This window comes from Colletotrichum graminicola, assembly GCF_000149035.1.
Source record: "Colletotrichum graminicola M1.001 genomic scaffold supercont1.7, whole genome shotgun sequence".
NCBI lineage: Eukaryota > Fungi > Ascomycota > Sordariomycetes > Glomerellales > Glomerellaceae > Colletotrichum > Colletotrichum graminicola.
Window position 1 is genome coordinate 527,431 of NW_007361011.1, and position 17,535 is coordinate 544,965.

The 17,535-nt window shown below is 55.4% G+C and overlaps 5 protein-coding genes across 5 annotated transcripts; 1 reads left to right on the forward strand and 4 right to left on the reverse strand.

The window, feature by feature from the left end:
• Window positions 1-354: 354 nt before the first annotated feature.
• On the reverse strand, window positions 355-2,205 carry GLRG_01822 (transmembrane amino acid transporter; the record flags this gene model as incomplete). Its single annotated transcript, XM_008093156.1, has 1 exon — window positions 355-2,205. The coding sequence occupies one exon, from the start codon at window positions 2,203-2,205 to the stop codon at window positions 355-357; it is 1,851 nt and encodes a 616-aa protein (XP_008091347.1).
• Window positions 2,206-4,552: 2,347 nt separating this feature from the next.
• On the reverse strand, window positions 4,553-5,975 carry GLRG_01823 (PHB depolymerase family esterase; the record flags this gene model as incomplete). The annotated part of the gene is made up of 6 exons (XM_008093157.1): window positions 4,553-4,572; window positions 4,628-4,664; window positions 4,727-4,837; window positions 4,904-4,978; window positions 5,039-5,410; window positions 5,505-5,975. The coding sequence occupies 6 exons, from the start codon at window positions 5,973-5,975 to the stop codon at window positions 4,553-4,555; spliced, it is 1,086 nt and encodes a 361-aa protein (XP_008091348.1).
• Window positions 5,976-10,262: 4,287 nt separating this feature from the next.
• Window positions 10,263-11,909, forward strand: GLRG_01824 (tannase and feruloyl esterase; the record flags this gene model as incomplete). The annotated part of the gene is made up of 1 exon (XM_008093158.1): window positions 10,263-11,909. One exon carries the CDS (start codon window positions 10,263-10,265, stop codon window positions 11,907-11,909), a length of 1,647 nt encoding a protein of 548 aa, XP_008091349.1.
• Window positions 11,910-12,253: 344 nt separating this feature from the next.
• Window positions 12,254-13,711, reverse strand: GLRG_01825 (amine oxidase; the record flags this gene model as incomplete). The annotated part of the gene is made up of 2 exons (XM_008093159.1): window positions 12,254-13,477; window positions 13,529-13,711. 2 exons carry the CDS (start codon window positions 13,709-13,711, stop codon window positions 12,254-12,256), a joined length of 1,407 nt encoding a protein of 468 aa, XP_008091350.1.
• A 1,725-nt stretch (window positions 13,712-15,436) lies between these two features.
• GLRG_01826 (GMC oxidoreductase) lies at window positions 15,437-17,381 on the reverse strand (the record flags this gene model as incomplete). The annotated part of the gene is made up of 2 exons (XM_008093160.1): window positions 15,437-16,898; window positions 16,960-17,381. 2 exons carry the CDS (start codon window positions 17,379-17,381, stop codon window positions 15,437-15,439), a joined length of 1,884 nt encoding a protein of 627 aa, XP_008091351.1.
• Between the last annotated feature and the right edge of the window lie 154 nt (window positions 17,382-17,535).

Sequence of the window (17,535 nt, forward strand, 5' to 3'; positions counted from 1 at the left end):
CTCTTTTGACGCACGCTGAGCAGGCTTGATGGGGCTTTAAGAACAAACGGTTGACAGTCTCATCAGTCGGGATTCCTCACGTAAGTGTCGGTCTCGATAGCATCGGCCACATTCAAGATGCCTTTAGGACGTGGCCTGGACTTTACTGGGACTGTTGCAGCTCTCTCTCTCTCTCTCTCTCTCTCTCCCTCTCGGTCATGAAGTGGCACGATCAGGTCTGGGCATTGAATCTAGTCATAAAAGTCCACGATTTTGTATTTCTTACTTTTTTCAATCACAGCATACGCCCCCCCCCCAAGCGGGTTTCAGCATCCCCCCCTACTCTAAACAGGTGTCTGCTCTTGGTTCTACGCTCTACAGGAAGCTGGTGGCCAAGGTGATGGCCGTTGTATACACCATGCCCACGAGGCCGAGGGCCATGAGGGCGATATCGCAAGCCTTTTGTCGCTTCGTCTCGGCGATGGCCTTGTAATGCAGATACGGCGGGTAGATGTAGACCAGGGGCACGCACGCAAAGGAACCGATGAGGGCGACGAAGCGGTCCAGGTTGGCCGAGCCGGCCACGGAGATGGCGACGCAGAGGGTGACGAGGGCGGTGCGGAATGCGTTCTTCTTCCACTTGGTCAGGAGGTCCTTCTTGCCGGAGCGGTGGCCAAAGATCTTGCCCTCGAGGATGCGCATGGCCGGGAACAGCTGAACGGGGTTGCCGACGAGGACGGCGAGGGCGTACATGAACTGGACGGCGTTGACGAGGCGGCTTTCCTGCGGGTAGTTGTCGATGATTTCAATCTTTGTGCGGTCGCCAAAGGTGGCGTAGCAGAGGGCGCCGACGGAGGTGAAGACGCATGTGATGAGCAGCATGACGCCTGCCAGCAGGGGCTCGAAGTGCTCGGGCTTCTTCATGCTCGCCTGGATGGGGATGATGAGGCCGATGCCCTCAAAGGTGAAGATGGAGGCGCCGATGGTGAGGGTGTAGGAGCTCGGGTTAAAGAGGCGGACGGTCGGATCCATGCCACGGGTGGCGAGGGCCGAGATGTCGTACCACCAGATGTAGGCGACGCCGACGACGATGAAGACGTCGGCCAGCAGGGCGGCCGGGCCGAGCTTGGAGATGTTGCGGATGAAGGCGAGGGGCACGATGACGACGGCCTGCAGGGCGATGAGGGCGGTCGAGCCGAGCGGGTTGGCGCCGCCGGTGACGGCCTGCAGGAAGGAAAACCAGTTGTCGGCGACGAAGACGAGGCCGGTGCAGACGAAGCCGATCTGGGACAGGGCGATGGAGGAGAGGATTAGGGCGCGCATGCGCGGGCCCGAGATCTCCTTGCCGAGGTCGCCGTAGCCGCCGCCGTAACGGGCGCGGCACTGCAGCAGGAGGTGGAAGGCGGCCATGGAGACGGCAGCCACGAAGAGCATGGTCAGCGAGGAGAAGAGGATGCCGCCGTTCTTGAAGGCCTTTGGGAGGAACATGATGCCGGTGCCGATGAAGGCTTTGAGGGTCGTGAAGAAGGTCTTTGTCGTCGAGGCGTCGCCGGCCTTGCGCGCGAACCGGGAGGACCGCCGCCGTCCGAGGAGGGGGCGGGTCTCGTCCGCCGGACCTCTATCGCCGCCGCCGCGGCGCCGACGCGACTCCTCGGCATCCTCGTCGTCGTCGTCGTCGTCCGTCTCGATGGCCTCCTCGTCCGAGTCCGCCAGGTCCTCGCCGGCGAAGGAGCCGTAGAAGTCGAGGAACTCGACAAAGTTCCTCGTGATGGGCAGGTTCGCGGCGGTGAAGCCTTGCTTTTGCATGATGAACTGGCGGCGAAACCCCTGGGGCAAGAGCATCTCGGAGGCGGGGAGGTCGGACTCGTGGCCGGACTCGGTACGGATCGGGTGGGAGAAGGTCTGGGCTCGCTTGACGCCCTGCTCGCGAGCCGAGATCTTGAAGAGGTCGCGGTGGATGTCGCCACCGGGGAGGAGGAGGGACGAGGCCTCCCGCTCGGCGGCGGCGGCGGCGGCGGCGGCGGCGGCGACGTCGACATGATCGAGCCTGTTCCCGTTGGCGGCGGGATTCGACGTCGAGTTGGAGTTGGAGTTTTGTCGGGTCAGGTCGGCGTTGGAGGCGGTCCGCACGCCGTCGAAGGAGGTGCCGTAGCCTGCCGGGAGGTGGTTCGCGATGACGGCAGTGCGAAGACGCTCGTCCGAGGACGAAGGTGTCGTGTCGGACATGGCGGGCGCAAGGTTTGAGACGGTAATGCCAAGGTGGCGTGACGTCGTTTGATGGAAGAGTCAAAGGCGGTGGTGTTTGGCGGTGTTTGGGGCTGGAGGAGGGCGTTGGAGACTAGGAGACTAGAACAACAACAGCAACAACAACAACAACAACAACAACAACAACAACAAAAACGACGATGCCAACCCGAAACGGAACGAAGAGAACGAGACCCAGGACTTGCTGGAAAGTACCAATTGGGTCCAGAATAGTGGTTGATGAAGCGGCGAATAAGAGAGATAGGTTGAGAGGGGAGGCGAAACGGAAAGAAACTACAGATGCCTCGGCCAATGGAGGTCTCGCAGACTCTTTTACAAAGGTGCAATTGCAACTATGGGTACACAATCGTGAGATGGGGGCAAATGGACACAATGTATTAGAAATAGGGAAACCTGAAAAGCTTCAACGGGTGTATTTTCAAAGGTCGGAGTTGAGTGCGTGTCCGTGGGGCATGACTTCACGAAGCTCGAGCCGCTTGCAGTCCCCGCTGCGGACTCATGCATGGGACGGGAACAAGATAGAGCGATACTTGCGTGGGCGGTCGAGTCCACGTAGCAGATTCCGAGGAGCGCCGCAAAACTCAAGGGCCGTGACCAAGTCACGATCTATCGCGGGGGTGGGGTTCGGGACCATGAGAAGAAGCCGGTGAGCCAACGGGAGAAGAGAAAAGAAAAGTGAGAACATCCCCTCCCCCCCCCCCTACCCAAAGGCGGCCAAGGACACACCAAAGACAAGAAACGCAGAGACAAGGATACCGCAGCAAGACAGAAGCTAGACCCAACCGGGCCTACCGCAGGAGGTTCTTGGGTGGGCTGGACCTATGCTTTATGGTGCCTGAGTGCATATCGTCGCTACGTCAGTCCGCAGAGCAAGCGGGGTGAGTTGTTGAGCGGGTGGAGAGAGTTGTGCAGGCTCGTGCCGCTGGTGCATAAGACGGACAGACGAACGAACCAGGTTTCGGGTTAGCGGTGGAGAACATGGACCAAAAGAAAAGTGCTGAGGTACGGAGTAAAGGATAATGAACAACAGCCCGACCCTACTTGCAGATTTTGCTGGTGGGATGGATGGCGGTGAGGCTTGGGCCGAGAGCTTGTTGGGTTTGCTTGCCTCTCTTCCCGTGGCCAGGCCAGGAGACACATGTCCATGATGCTATGCAGCATTGGTGCACTCCTACGTTCTGTATACGTGGCTTATGCTGGCTTATGCATTGTCCCCAGGCTTGGGTAAGACAACGGGCAAGACATTAGATCACGGTACACCCTTTCCTTTGTAGGGTGTGTCTCTGGTCTGTCGCCGATTAGCCCTACGCGTCATCCTGGGGATATGTCGTAGACAACCGTCCCTTTCCTCAGTTGTCACGGCTCTTTTAGGCTCTGCAAAAGCTTCGTTGTCCCTCTCAGTAGCGTAAAGTCGACAAGACGCGCTTCTTGGCAACAAATTCTCTCGCCAAGCGGAGCCGCTGCATAACGCCACCGGACGGGGGGGGGGGGACGGAGGGGGGACCCTGAAAACTCAGATTTTGCAGTCAAGCAGCGAGAGGGAAAAAGTCGGACAAGCAAGCATACGAGCATACAAAGTAAACACGTCGGAACCTCTCCGATAGACATCACGAACAAGCGGTCACTCACCGTGATGTGATTGTCCGGCCAACCAGAAGAACCGGCAGCTGAGCGCCCCTTCACGATGGAGCATCACGGCCCCCCTTCGCTCTCAACCCTCGTTCGTCAATGCTCACTCGAACTTGCATAACCGTTCAGAGCCAGAGAACGACGCTCATCCATTCCAGCCCCAGTTCCAGCTCCGCTCCTCCCGACGAGACAGAACAAGACACGGCCGCCGTCTCCCGCTGCCGAGACATGACTCTGCTGTCTCCCGCTGGAATGCGTCTTGTCTCACAAGCAAAAGGCCATGCCGTATCGGGAGGGGTCGTACTCCGTTCCTTCTGGTGTACGGCATATATCTGTGCCTGGAGAAGCCCGAGTGTCAACTCCCTGCCGATGACCGCTTGCGGCACTCTGTCGCGTCCCCGTCCTCGGCATGCCGCATCGCCGGCATAGTCAGCACCCCTCCCCCACCCACAATATGGCACCCGCGAGCGGCGGTAGGAGAGGAGAAAAAGCGACTCGCAGCTTCGTGACATGCTTCCTTTCATGCATCATCAATTGTCAACTTCTGGGGGTCCAGGCCGAGGCGCCCCGACTGAAAACGGATTCGTGCTCTTTTGTCTGCCGTTGCATTCCTCTTGCCCACGGCCCCGGAACCCTTGCCGTCCCACGTCTCGGCACTTCCGTCACTCTGCGTCGTCATCTACTGGCACTGCGAGTACCCTTTGATCATCGTCAGCCGCCATGTCCGCGTCATTGGGGATGCATCTTCACTTACAATCGTTGACCTTGTTGCACTTGAATGGGTCCACGCACTTATTCGACAAGTCAGCATCCGTAGCTCCCGACAATCACTCGACGCTGGATGGCAACTCACCGTCGCCGGTCCCGTCCACCCGATACCGCCGCACTGGCCCCACTGCGGCGCCGTCCCCGATCCGGCGGCTGCCGAGGTCGTCGTCGCGGCGGACGAGGGGCTCACCGGTGTCTACCATCAAGGTTAGGTTTCTCGCTCCGACCTACAGAAATAACCCCCCTACTCGGGTCGTCTTACCAGGAACCCGAACCACTTGAGATCCTCTTCGGGAAAGACATGGATCGAATGCGTTACGCCATTGCCCAGGAACGTCTACAAAGGGCCATCAGTCGGCGGCGTCCTCCTCGCCTCCCGCCCGGACCTCGAACCTACCTCCAGCTTGTCCCCGAACACGGACTTCGTGTACGGGCTGCGGGGATAGTTGGGCGTCTCGGAGACCGGCGTCGTCGAGTACCCAAACAGGCCCGTCCACTGCTTGATCGTCTCGTAGTAGTTTTGCACGTAGAGCGTCGTGTCCAGCGAACCGTGGTAGATTTGCATCTTGGGCCTTGGCCCCGTGTATCCGGGGTACATGGCCTCCGCGACGTCGGCCCACTGCTGCTGCGTCAAGATGGTCTGGCCCAACGAGCACGTCCCGTTCCAGTAGTCGGCGCTTTCGTCCGCCGACATGAAGCACCCGGCCGGGACCCCGGCGTAGGCGATGCCGGCGGCGAAGACGTCGGGGTACGTCGCCGCGAGGACGTTCTGTTCGCCTCCGTCAACGCCACGGATCTCCCGCATAAAACGAAAAAAAAAAATTGAAAAAAGACGGAGAATCTTAACAGCGTTCGGGACATACCGTCATCATCGCGCCCGACGACGTGCCCGTCGCAAAGACCCGGCTCTCGTCGGCGCCGTACTGCGCGATCACGAAGCTCACCATGTTCGCCATCGAGGTGCTCACGCCGCCGCCCCCGTGCATCAGCGTCTTCTTGCTCGACACGTCCCAGCAGTTGCTGCGCAGGTACGGCGTCTGCGGGTAGATGACGATGTAGCCGTACTTCTCGGCGTTGCTCGCCCAGTGGGTGCCCTGGTAGTAGGCCTGCGCGCTGCCGCTGCACCAGTGGAGGCCGACCACGACGGCGGGCTTCGCGGCCAGGTTCCGCGGCACGTAGAGCCACATGCCCGTGCCTGTCGGGTTGGAGCCGTAGTCCCTCACCTCGGTGAAGGTTGCGCGAGGCACCACTTCGGCGCCAAGGACGGGCGTCAGGAGCGCGACGAGGGCACACAGCGCGAGGGCCATGAGGGAGGACTTCATCTTGCCGGCCATCGTGAGTGGGAGGGCTGACGGCGCAGTGCTTTGGATGTTGGCTTGCTCTTGACTGTATGCATCTATATACTGTCGCCCACGGAGGCGGTTTGCTAATTGCCACCCGCGTATTTGGTGGCACCCGTTGAACGTCTTCCACAGGCGACGCGGATGACAAGCCTCCGTTCCAATGTTCAAGGTCATATCGTGTCGATCCGGGCATCGTCCCGATACGTCGCGGCCGAACCCGTGCTGTGTTTCCCGTGTCCTCGCGTCGTCGTTGGAGGGATCCCATGCTTTCCACCTCTTGCCCCTGGGCGCTGTCACTGTAGCGTCCATTCCTCATGCACGCGGCGTCCGCCTCGAGTTGATTTGGGTGAAGTGAGGTGCCCGTCCGTCGTGGGAGGCGGGCCTTGGTTCCCAGCCGCCCAACCTTGTCCACACGGGGCGTGCCACATCCTTTCCTGGAGCAACTGCTGATCTTGATTGACTCCTAATACATATGTCTTGGCAGCTTGGCCCGGCAGCGCTGCTGAACTTAGTTGGAGTGGCGGACGGGCCCATCGCCGCAATGGGGAGAGAGAAACCCCGCCTCGGAACCTCAGTGAGGGGTGTTATTCCTCCAATCACTTAATACTCGGATATTCACATCCGAAGCCCCGTATTAACGTGGTCAACTCGGTGGCTTGACGAGGTCACATCCAGAGTAGCACTATTGAGGCGTATTACCACGAACAGGTTAGTAAGGCACAAGAATCCTTGAGGATACATTCACTTGTACGGGGCATATGCTACCTTGGGGCTCTCTTAATAGGAGTTCTGCTCAGACTCCTTGATGACGTGTACCATCTGAAGAGGTAGTCACTGTTTTCTTGATGCCGCATCATGTTGCCGAGGCCCGGAGCATGATAATGATTTTGCATCTCATCTCGGTCGTTCAGCTTCTGAAAAGCCTTCTTAGATTGCCTCAATGAGTATCACTCAATGTCCTTCGCCTGACCAATACTGTCGCTTGAAGATCCCCTGGCCTTAAGAACGCAAACAGCATGGGATGGGCTTGCTTGTTGCCCAGTCGTCAATGGCTGGCTTGAACTCGTACGTGAGCAGGTATTTCCTGCTCGTAATCGTCTTATGCAGATGATCCGGCTTCCGTTCCGGCCGGTACAGACGGCACCTGGGATCTCATATATTGGCCGAAGACACGGCGAATCCCGTCGCTATTTTAAGCAAGCTGCTATCGCTCAACGTCACCAAATCATCCATAGTTCCTCTACCTTGCTCTATCGTCCTTGTTGGCAATCAATACGGGCAGCGGCATGAGAAAGACTGGCCCGAGGTAACTGGTCTGAGCAGCGTTTTCATTCGCACACCATGTATGAGCATGGCACGGTATAGCAATGAGCTCCGCCACCCATCACGAGTTTCCCTCAGAACTCCCTCCCCCATCGACTCAACCGTCTCTCAAATCTGGCTCAGGTCGAGGGCATCTTGCGTGACCAAGCCCGCGACACCAGGGAGAAAGCCAACGCATCAGGCGACACACTAGCTAGGGGCTGGTGCTAGTACGTAGAACTTTAGCAGTGGCCATGTCTTTGTATAAGGTAGTGTACGGTGATGCCGAGCCATCCCGGCTTACGGTCGAGCTTGGGACCGAGGAAGACGAGCGCCGAGACGCAGCTAACAATTTGAGCAACGGTCGAGAGACCTTACGCTATTCTTCAGAGGTATGTTTGTGAGCTTGATGGACAATGCGGCTGCCTGCCTAGCTTACCTTTGCCATCGGTCAAAACATCCTGGACAGCTCCTCTTGCACCGTGTTGAGAAGCGGTAAAATCTCGGCAGTCTCGACACCAGGTTTGTCGCAGAACAGTGGGTGTTGCGAGAATATGTGCCATCGCCAGGACCGCTAGCCGGCAGACAGGCGCGTTGCATGTTGGGAGTTGGCATGCGAAGCTATTCCAGCTGGGCGATGATGGCAAATACTCATGATGGGATCCGCAATTGCGCTGTTATGCACAGCTCATGATGGTTTATGCAATGGGTATTATACGGAGAAATATCTGCTGAACGGTTGTCATGGTTGCTGCAGGGAACCCTTGGTATCCAACTCTGGCCAATGAATCAGTACGGAAATCAGAGTTCGATGGCGGAACCCAACAGCAGCTTGCTCGATCTGAAGCTTAATTAAAGCTTGTACTTTGAGCCATTTGACGGCCAAATCATAAAGAGCTTAATACAAGCTAAAGGTCACGCACCCAAAATTAGCGCATCCAAGATGCATTTATTGCTGTTTCGGTCGCTCTGTCAGAGTCTCTGTCTCTAGGTCACCATTGAGACTGGGAAACAAATCCTGGGTACCGAATTTACGTATAGCAGTCGAAGGATGAACTGCTCCATTATGGAATTATTGACAAGTATCCATTATGCAGAGGCCGAAGTGGACCCCTCTACGGCATCTGGAATCCATAAATGTGGCAGTCTTCAAATCTCTCGGATCACCGTCGTAATGTGGGAGGGCAAAGGCGGAAAAGCCCGGCAGCAACCTAATGTCCCCTGCATGGTGGCATCGAGGTATACGTGTACAGATATGATGATGTGCAGAGACGTCGATTCGTGTGATCCATAATATGTCATACGTGCGACCTTGCGATGAGACGCTGGAACCGACGGCATCGGTGTGGCACCAAAGACACATAGTACGGGCCGCACGCACCCGGTGGTCAGGTACCTAGCATTGCAAGAATTAAACCGACGAGCCAAATATAGCTTGTCTGGGGTCCCACACGAGGAAGATCTAATAAGCAGAGGAACAACTAACTGACAGACTTCTCAAGGGCCTGATCGGCACCGCCGATATCATTTGACACTCTACGGAGTAGATAAGGACTAATATTACTGTCAAAGTGGGCAAAATGGCCGCGTGCGCCTGGGCACAAGTAGAGAATTAGCCGCAAATGCGCTAGTTATTTCTAGGACGGATTTCCCTAGCTAAATAAAAGGAAAATAATAATCTATATGTTGACCCCTTACAAGGGCCGAATTAGAGATGGCGATGCGACATAACAGATAGACTACTACGTAGTTACACACACAACATAGCAATCAACCAACGCAAGGATATCGCTGCCACTAGGTACGCGCTTCAACAGACGCTAGCTAGGGATCCGAGTGGCACAACAAACCGCCCATTCCCAGCACATCTCAGTCTCTGGGCGTTACATGCTGTTTCGACTTCTGAAACATCAAACTTTTTCTGGAACCCAAGGTCGGAAAGTTCCGGCGTTGTAAGAGGGACCCTTGTAACACGCCAGACGATTTTCTCGTGGGAATGAGGAAGCTCACAAACTTCTCTCGTCTTGATGATAATGACAATGTCTCGACGGTCATGACGGCCGTGTCTCTACTCGAACAATATGGAGCGTTACACTCACCCAGCCTTTGGCCTTGCTCCGCAGACCAGCCTGTTCGTGTCCAAATCTGGGCCGTCTCCCCGCACGTAGAAGCCGGGGAAATGCGGGCGGTGTATCCGGATTCCGTACCGCCCATTGATCCAACCTCCGCGACGATCAACTGCAACTCCGCTTTTCCTCTCCTCGATCATCTGTTGCCCTGAATCTCCTCTCCTCTCGTGGTGTTTCCTGACAAAGGTTGTACCAAGGGTTGTATTCACTCCTCGCAAGGGTTGTATGCTGTATGCACTTGCGAGTTGACGGATAAACCGAGCCGTTCCCATCCCATCACGGCAATGGTTCCCTGTTAAGACAGGTGGCGTCTATGCTATTGCCAGGCCGTTCAAAGAGTCTTGTCTGCCGACCGGAAGAAGGTTTTGCCTCCACCATCGCCCTTGATAGCAGCTCTGAGTTCAAACCCGGTCCATTTCTCCGCATTTTCTCATGCCGATGCATGGGCACCCCTGGAGACAGACCAGGCCCTTCGGGTAGTGGGGAGAAGGCCATGGACACTCGGCAGCGCTCTCGGTGTCATGACTCCTGGATGTCACCTCTGAGTCGGGGCGTGTTTCCCTGCTCATCTTGCCGCCATTAACTGCCGTTCCAACCCGCCAAGCTGCAGTGCCACGCGACTCGTGGGCGTGATCGACGAAGGGGTTGTGAAGACAGACGCCTGCTTACTATGTTCGACCTGGGGGTTACATCCGACAATCGACCGAGACGACCGTTGGGCTTTCCAATGATTGTTACTACCGGCCGAGTATAAGAACCTGACCAGGCCGGCTTCTCAAGCTACGAAGGAGGCCCGGCTGGCTCTATGGACTTGCGACACTTTTCACTTCACTGTCAATCCCCCGCCATGAAGTCTCTCAACCTCTCCGTGATGCTGCTTGTGCCAGCGGCACAGTATGCCATGGGTGCCATGGCCGACGACTGCAGTGCCATGGCCGACACGCTCAAGTTGCCAAACACCACCGTCTGGTTCTCTACCGCTGTCCCTGCCGGCACCAACCTCACCTTCCCGGATAACCACCCTACTTGCGCCCGTCCTAGCCAAGTCGTTGACGTTGACATCTGCCGCATATCGATGCTGACAGTCACCGGGCCCACCAGTAACATCTCTCTCGAGGCCTGGCTTCCGTCCAACTGGACAGGCCGTTTCCTGAGCACCGGCAACGGAGGAACTGGCGGTTGCATCCAGTACGAAGACATGAATTACGCCTCGTCGCAAGGTTTTGCTACTGTCGGCGCCAACAACGGACATAACGGCACCGTCGGGGCGCCGTTCCTCAACAATCCCGGCGTCGTCGAGGACTTTGCCTGGCGTTCCATGCACACCGGTGTCGTCCTCGGAAAGGAGGTCACAAAGGCGTTTTACGGCAAGGAACACACCAAGTCCTACTACCTGGGTTGCTCGACCGGTGGCAGACAGGGCTTCAAGGAGGCCCAGGACTTCCCCGATGACTTTGACGGCATTGTGGCCGGCGCGCCCGCTGTGGCCTTCAACAACCTCACCTCTTGGAGCGGTCACTTCTTCACGGCTACCGGTACCTCAAACTCATCGACCTTCTTGTCTGCCGACCTCTGGAACGTTGTTTACAAAGACATCCTGGCTCAGTGCGACGGTCTCGACGGCCAGGTTGATGGTATCATCGAGGACCCGGACCTGTGCCAGTACCGTCCCGAGGCCCTCATCTGCGGTGCCGGTCAGACAACAAACTGCTTAACCGGAACGCAGGCCCAGACGGTCCGTACCGTCTTCGGCGACCTGTACGGCGAGAACGGGGCCTTTGTCTACCCCCGTCTCCAGCCCGGCGCCCAGACCACACCTAATTTGCTCAGCGGTCAACCGTTTCAGTACACGGTGGACTGGTTTGTAAACGTCATATACAACACCACCAACTGGGACCCCGCCACCCTCGGCCCCAAGGATTATGCTGCAGCTGCGATCCAGGACCCTGCCGGTATTCAGACCTGGAAGGGCGACCTCTCCGGCGTAAAGGACCGCGGAACCAAGATCCTACACTACCACGGACTCCAAGACCCCATCATCAGCAGTGACAACTCTGCGCGCTACTACAACTACGTTTCTAGAACCATGGGTCTCACCTCGGATCAGCTGGATGAGTTCTACCGGTACTTCCGTATCTCCGGCATGAACCACTGCAGCGGCGGTCCCGGCGCGACCTTCATCGGCAACCTGGCGAAGTCCGCTGCGGGCTATGACCCCGAAAACAACGTTCTCTCGGCCATTGTCCGGTGGGTCGAAGAGGGTGTCGCTCCGGACTCGATTCTGGGAACGGCGTATGTCAACGGGACGCAGGGCGGTGAGGTCGCCTTCACGCGGAGGCACTGCAAGTACCCAGCGCGCAATGTGTACAAGTCCGGAGACCCCAACTCCCCCGATAGCTGGACTTGTGTATCCGATCAGTCTCAGCAAGCCGTCGCTTCTGACCCGAGCGTCCGACAGCTGATCAGGGATTACAAGGCTATTATGTCAAACTAATCATGGGCTAGTGCTTCATGTACAAATATCTTGTGTGCCCCTAGCCAATACCTTATAAATGCTAGTTATACATATATGGCAATGTACATATCTACCAATGTCGTTCCGCTGCACCTGATTGACCAGTGAAACCGGAAGGGTCCGACAGGAACTTCGTCCCAAGTCCGCATTGGGCGTGTGGACTGGCTTGTTGCCGTTTTGACTTGAGCCGAAGGTGAGCAAGAGCGAGCAGAGGCTTAGTAGAGGGTTCAAAGAAAAATGTTTGGGTACCCTTGGCTACTCCATTGGCTCTCCTGGAGTAAAACAAAATCATCGTCGTCATCCCTGTCTACTCCCCATCCGATTCAAAAGTCCGCAAGCAGTTTGGGCAGAGCGTATTGATTGTTGTACTCCCAGAGGATGGTCGTAAACTGTACTGACCACGCAGCCCCCGTGTAGTAAGTACTTTTGCGGCCTTGCAGTGCATACTGCTTAGTGATATGACCAGCTTTCAGCTCCGAGGAAGAGACATGAATATGCATAGGGCCATGATCCGACCAGGCCTTGAAATCAATTTCCTCTGTACCTAAGCTTGGTATCGTCCCAGCAGCAGCAGCAAGTGATGCGAGGGAATTCCGAATTAGCAGCTGAGCTTGGCATGTGTCGAAATCTGTAGGACCAGTTACAAGGACGCGGAAGTCGTTGTCGCCCAAGTAGTCAATGCGGCTGACGAAAGGAATCGTTGGGAATGACAGCCAATCCTTGGGTACATTATTGGTAAGTGAGTACCCTTTGGGTAGTGACTTATGAGAGATGACGCCGACGTAGACGGTAGACCAGTCCCATTTCGAGAAAAGATCCATCTCTTCTTTGTCGATGTCGATGCCGTTCAGATTGGCTATCGTGGGCTCGAAAGATATAAGGAGTTTCTTCGCGCGAATCAGAGACCGTTTCCCATCGGCCCCGTGAACGAGGACTTCAACGCCCTCATCGGTGCGAGAAGTACGAATAGCAGTCGTGGAGTAGAGGACGTCATTGCCCAAGAGGCTAGCGATAGCATCGTAGAGATCCTGGTTCCGCCTGGACACAGGCACGAAGGAGGAGACAATGCCCAGGAAAGAGCGTGTGACAGGTGCGCCGAAGCCCTGCATAACGTACAAAGTTGGCAATTCAGAAAAGTTTTCCATGCCAAGCGCGGAGACTTGGTATATACGGGGAACCGCCGCCTGGATCTTGTACTTCTCGACAAAGTCGGAAAAGTTCATCGTCAGATCCTCGGGAATCCCCTCGGGGACGGTTGGAAAATTTTCATACGAGGGGATGATGCTGGATTCGTACTTCTCGCAGAGCTCGAGGTAGACTTCAAGCGCTGCAGTGGTGTCGGCAGAGGCTGGCAATGAGTAATTCGTGACCCCTCCCGTGTGAAAATCGGCGTAGGTGGTTATCAAGGCTTGACGTTGAGGAGCCGCAACTGGAATGTCAAGCCGGGCAAAGAAGTCGCGAGCCGCGCCGTAATCGGTGTATGAGTTGACCCCGAAGTCATAGGGATTCCCAGTCTCGGGGTCAGTAAATGTACTGACATGGCCGCCCTGCGAAAGGATAAGTTTACGTCCGATAGTCACTTGGGCGTGGTGACCTACAAGACGGTCCTTCTTCTCTATGACGACGATCGTCTTGTTAAAATCCTCACGAAGTCTGACAGCAGCGTGAGCACCCGACGCCCCGCCGCCAAGGATCACCACATCCCTCTCCAGGATATTCGTGATGGCCTCCGAGGTAGCCAAGGACAAGATTGCGAAGAAAACGGCAACGCGACCTGACATGTTGGGTATAGGATGGAGAAACGCAAAGCAGTAATAAATTGATATCAAAAAGTAGGGCGTTGTTTCTGGTAACGGTACCTCGCAGCTTGAGATTCAACAAAGATTGACGGCGGAACGGGAGAGAGAGTCTTGAGGTACTATTAAAGCGGCCTTAAAGTATACTTGGAAAAGTGTGTATGTACACAGCGAACAATACTAAGCATTTCTAGGCAGACGGGGCCATGCATGTTGCCGATAGCCGGGCAAGGGATGACGCAAGGGTGCCTCGGCCTTGAACATCATTTCCGTATATGCTGGAGAGACATGTGTGCTATCATGCCCTTCGATTTCAGGCAGTTCGTACTGGACTTTCGCCTCAAGCGCCAAATCATGAGTTGCATTTCTGGTACCTGGTGTGTTAGGGGGCACTGCGGGACACTGTTTCTTCGACATCTCACACTATGCTGATGGTCTAGTCGCTATATTGTCCTTCAGGCCATGACTTGTAGATTCCCACTGTCTATAAGTAGGAAGATGGCTTGGCGTGAACACGTAATGTTGGGAACAAACATTCGCGAATGGCTCAATAGTTGCCGATGAACAAGATCAAGGCCACCAACATAGCGATGCATTCTGGCGGTTCAGCACTGCATGCTACAGTCCAACTTGCATGACAGGACCAGGGTCGTTCCATAGACACCTGGCGCCTGATATACAGGATATATGCACGAGGTGCGGGACATGCAGAATGCCCTCGGTACGGCAACAATGTGCACTTACACCGCATGAAAACACCGAATCTCAGGTGTGTATTGTACACCAGCGTGACGCGATGTGTCTTATCTGATTGGCCTACAGCGGCGCTGCATTAAGAGACACCACCCAGCTTCTATCTTTCTTATGAGGCTTTTTGTCATATTACGATCTCGCCCTCATGCCCCAGGTAGAGCGGTTTGCCGCAAGGTGTCTTCCACGACGACAGTGATGGATACCCACTGCGCCCGCCACCACCACCTTTCCTGCCCTGCGGTCTTATGATCAGGAATTCCCAAATATGTTGGGTCTGAAGATGGTATCGCCACCTTCCTTGGACGAAAGGAGAGACAAACCTTGACTTCTGGAGAAATTGCACATCGTTGCAACAGTCTGACACCATCAGCAATATCTTGTACCTGGGAACCACACACACGCCGGGTTCGTACATCTTGTTGGTCTTGAGGATATTGGTTATAAAGGTTATCATCGCAAAAGGTTGGCAGCCTATCGAACATGATATGGTGAGCAAGCCAGCTGATTTGCTCTTCATCGGCTTTAGCCGCCTGGGAATACCAATTCATTGCTCCCTCGCTCCCTGCTCTGGCTTGTGTCGTTCGATTTCCAAGCTTTTCATGTTCTCCTACGTTCGAGACGGACCGATTCATAGACCCGGCAGAATCTTCTTGTAGTTGTAATATTCACAAAAATTACTCAAGCGATATAAATGTTTAAACGCCATCGATGGGATACTGTATTAGTCATCTATTCGTTCGTACAAAGTTCCAGTAAAATCTTGCCGTAAAATCCTGAATATCAGCAAAGCCATTGCGTAATTGTTACATGGTAGAAAGTATTTCTGATCCTTGACACCTGTCTCCTCCGTGTCAAATGTTCCTTGAGGATCATTCCGCCGTCAATCTATGAGACGACGAACTGTGGACTTCGGAGAACATCACTCATATGCAGGTATGATGTTAAGGGGAAGAACGCCTAGACACTGGCCAAAATCTCGGCTGAGATCTTTTCGGCGAGGACATAGACAGTACTCTGAGGGTGTCCAGGAGGTAGCAGCGCAAAGCTGCTGGCATCTACGACCCTGAGTCCATCAACGCCAATGACCTTGGCATCCTTGTCAACAACGGCCATGGGATTGTCTTTCTTCCCCATACGACAAGTGCAGCTAGCGTGCCAAACCGTCATGACAGTGTTACGGATATTCTGGAGGATCTGCTCGTCCGTCTCGATTCCGGGGCCGGGAAAGTATTCCTTGTTGTCGGCTAGAACGGGGCGCATGGAGTTGCTAGCGAACGCCTGGCGCATACGCTTGAATGTCGCGATCGCAACGGCCACGTCGGTTGGATCAGTGAGCCAGTTGGGGTTGATGAGAGGTAGGTCTTGGGTATCGGCGGAGGCGAGCGTGACAGTGCCTCTGGAAAGAGGAGCGACTAGCGCGCCGAGGATGGTGGCGTACTGATAGCCGTCCTTGGGTTGGGTAGTGAGAAGGTTGCTGAAGTCACCAACGTAGCCTGGAGCGGACAAGTACTCGATCTCAGGCCAGTCTGGGGGGAACTCGTTGTCGAGAACCGCGGCAGCCTCGGCGGAGATGAGGTCACGAGGAGTCTTTTCCCAACCAAGGAAATCAGCAATCGGGTTGGTGAGCGGGCCCTGCTTCAGGAGGGTATAAGGGCCAGCAAACTGGGCCGCAGTATATACCAGGTCGTTAGCGAGACGGGTTAGAGTCTGGACTTTGACACGCCACGTAGGACCGAAGAAGACGTGGTCCTCCATAGTCTTGCCAACACCAGGCCGCTCGGCAACGACGGGGATGTTGAACTTTTCGAGCTGATCCCTGGGGCCAATGCCCGATACCATGAGCAGCTGAGGACTCTGAAAGGCACCCGCCGACAAGATGACCTCCTTGCGGGCTTGGAGAGTAAAAGTGCCTAGACCCAAGTTGGAGGTGACTACTACGCCTGTGGCCCTCTTATTATTGTCGAAGAGGATTCGTTTGGCAAGGCATAGCTGATAGACCTTTAGATTGCTGCGGCCAATGGCCTCGTCGAGGAAGGACGTCTGACTGGATTCGCGTTTCTGGGAGTTGGGCTGTATGGTGCTAGAGCAGTACTGGGCCCCCATCACTTGGCCGCTGTTGAAATCCTGAGTCTGGGAGATCCCGATCTCGTTCAAAGACGGCTCGAGATAAGCGCTGAAAGGCTGAGCATAGTTTGCGTATGAGACGTCGAGCGGTCCACCTGCAGCAGAAAAGGCACCGGAGTTGTATTTTGCACTCGCGTTGGGAGAACGGGAAGATTTGGGTGTTGTGAACTTGACGCTCTTCTTGAAGTAGGGGAGGAGCGCGTCCCAAGTGTAGCTGTCATCCCCGACGGCATCCGCCCACTTTTGATAGGTCTGGACGGTACCGCGCTGGTATATCATGAAGTTACGAGCAGAACTACAAGATCGTTTTTTTAGAAGCTTTCAATTTGATATTGGACAGGGCCCATCAAGCTTACCTGCCACCAAGACACTTGCCACGAGCGTAGTGCACCCTACGGTTGTTGGCTCCCGCTTGCCCTTGTGTGACGAAATTCCAATCAACAAGCGGGTTGGAATCAAGCGGGCTTGACCCAGCGAATATCACATCGCCAGCTGGCGTGTTACCGAGGATGGGATTCGTGACTTGATAAAACGTCCCAGCTTCGATGACAGCCACGGTGACTCCGCTCTGGGAGCTCAGCCTGTTGGCCATCACGAGACCAGCGGTGCCACCGCCAACAATTACATAGTCGAATGTCGCGTCCTTTCCAATATTTCCAGCACTCGTACCCAGCTGGCGCCTGTGCTCGGCGTGTTGATGAGTTTGGTCTTTGCCAGGGGCAGCGCTAGCCAGGCTCCCTGAGGTAACGAATGTGATCAAGGCATACGAGATACGCATGTTGAAACGATTGATCAGTTGAAGAGAATACAGGCGAGAAGTATAACTTACGGGACCTTACTACACAACCCCCACGGGATCAACTGCATACTTAAACGAAGCCCTATCGTCAAATGACAAAGCACCCGGCTACATTTCCTACTAATTCAAAAAT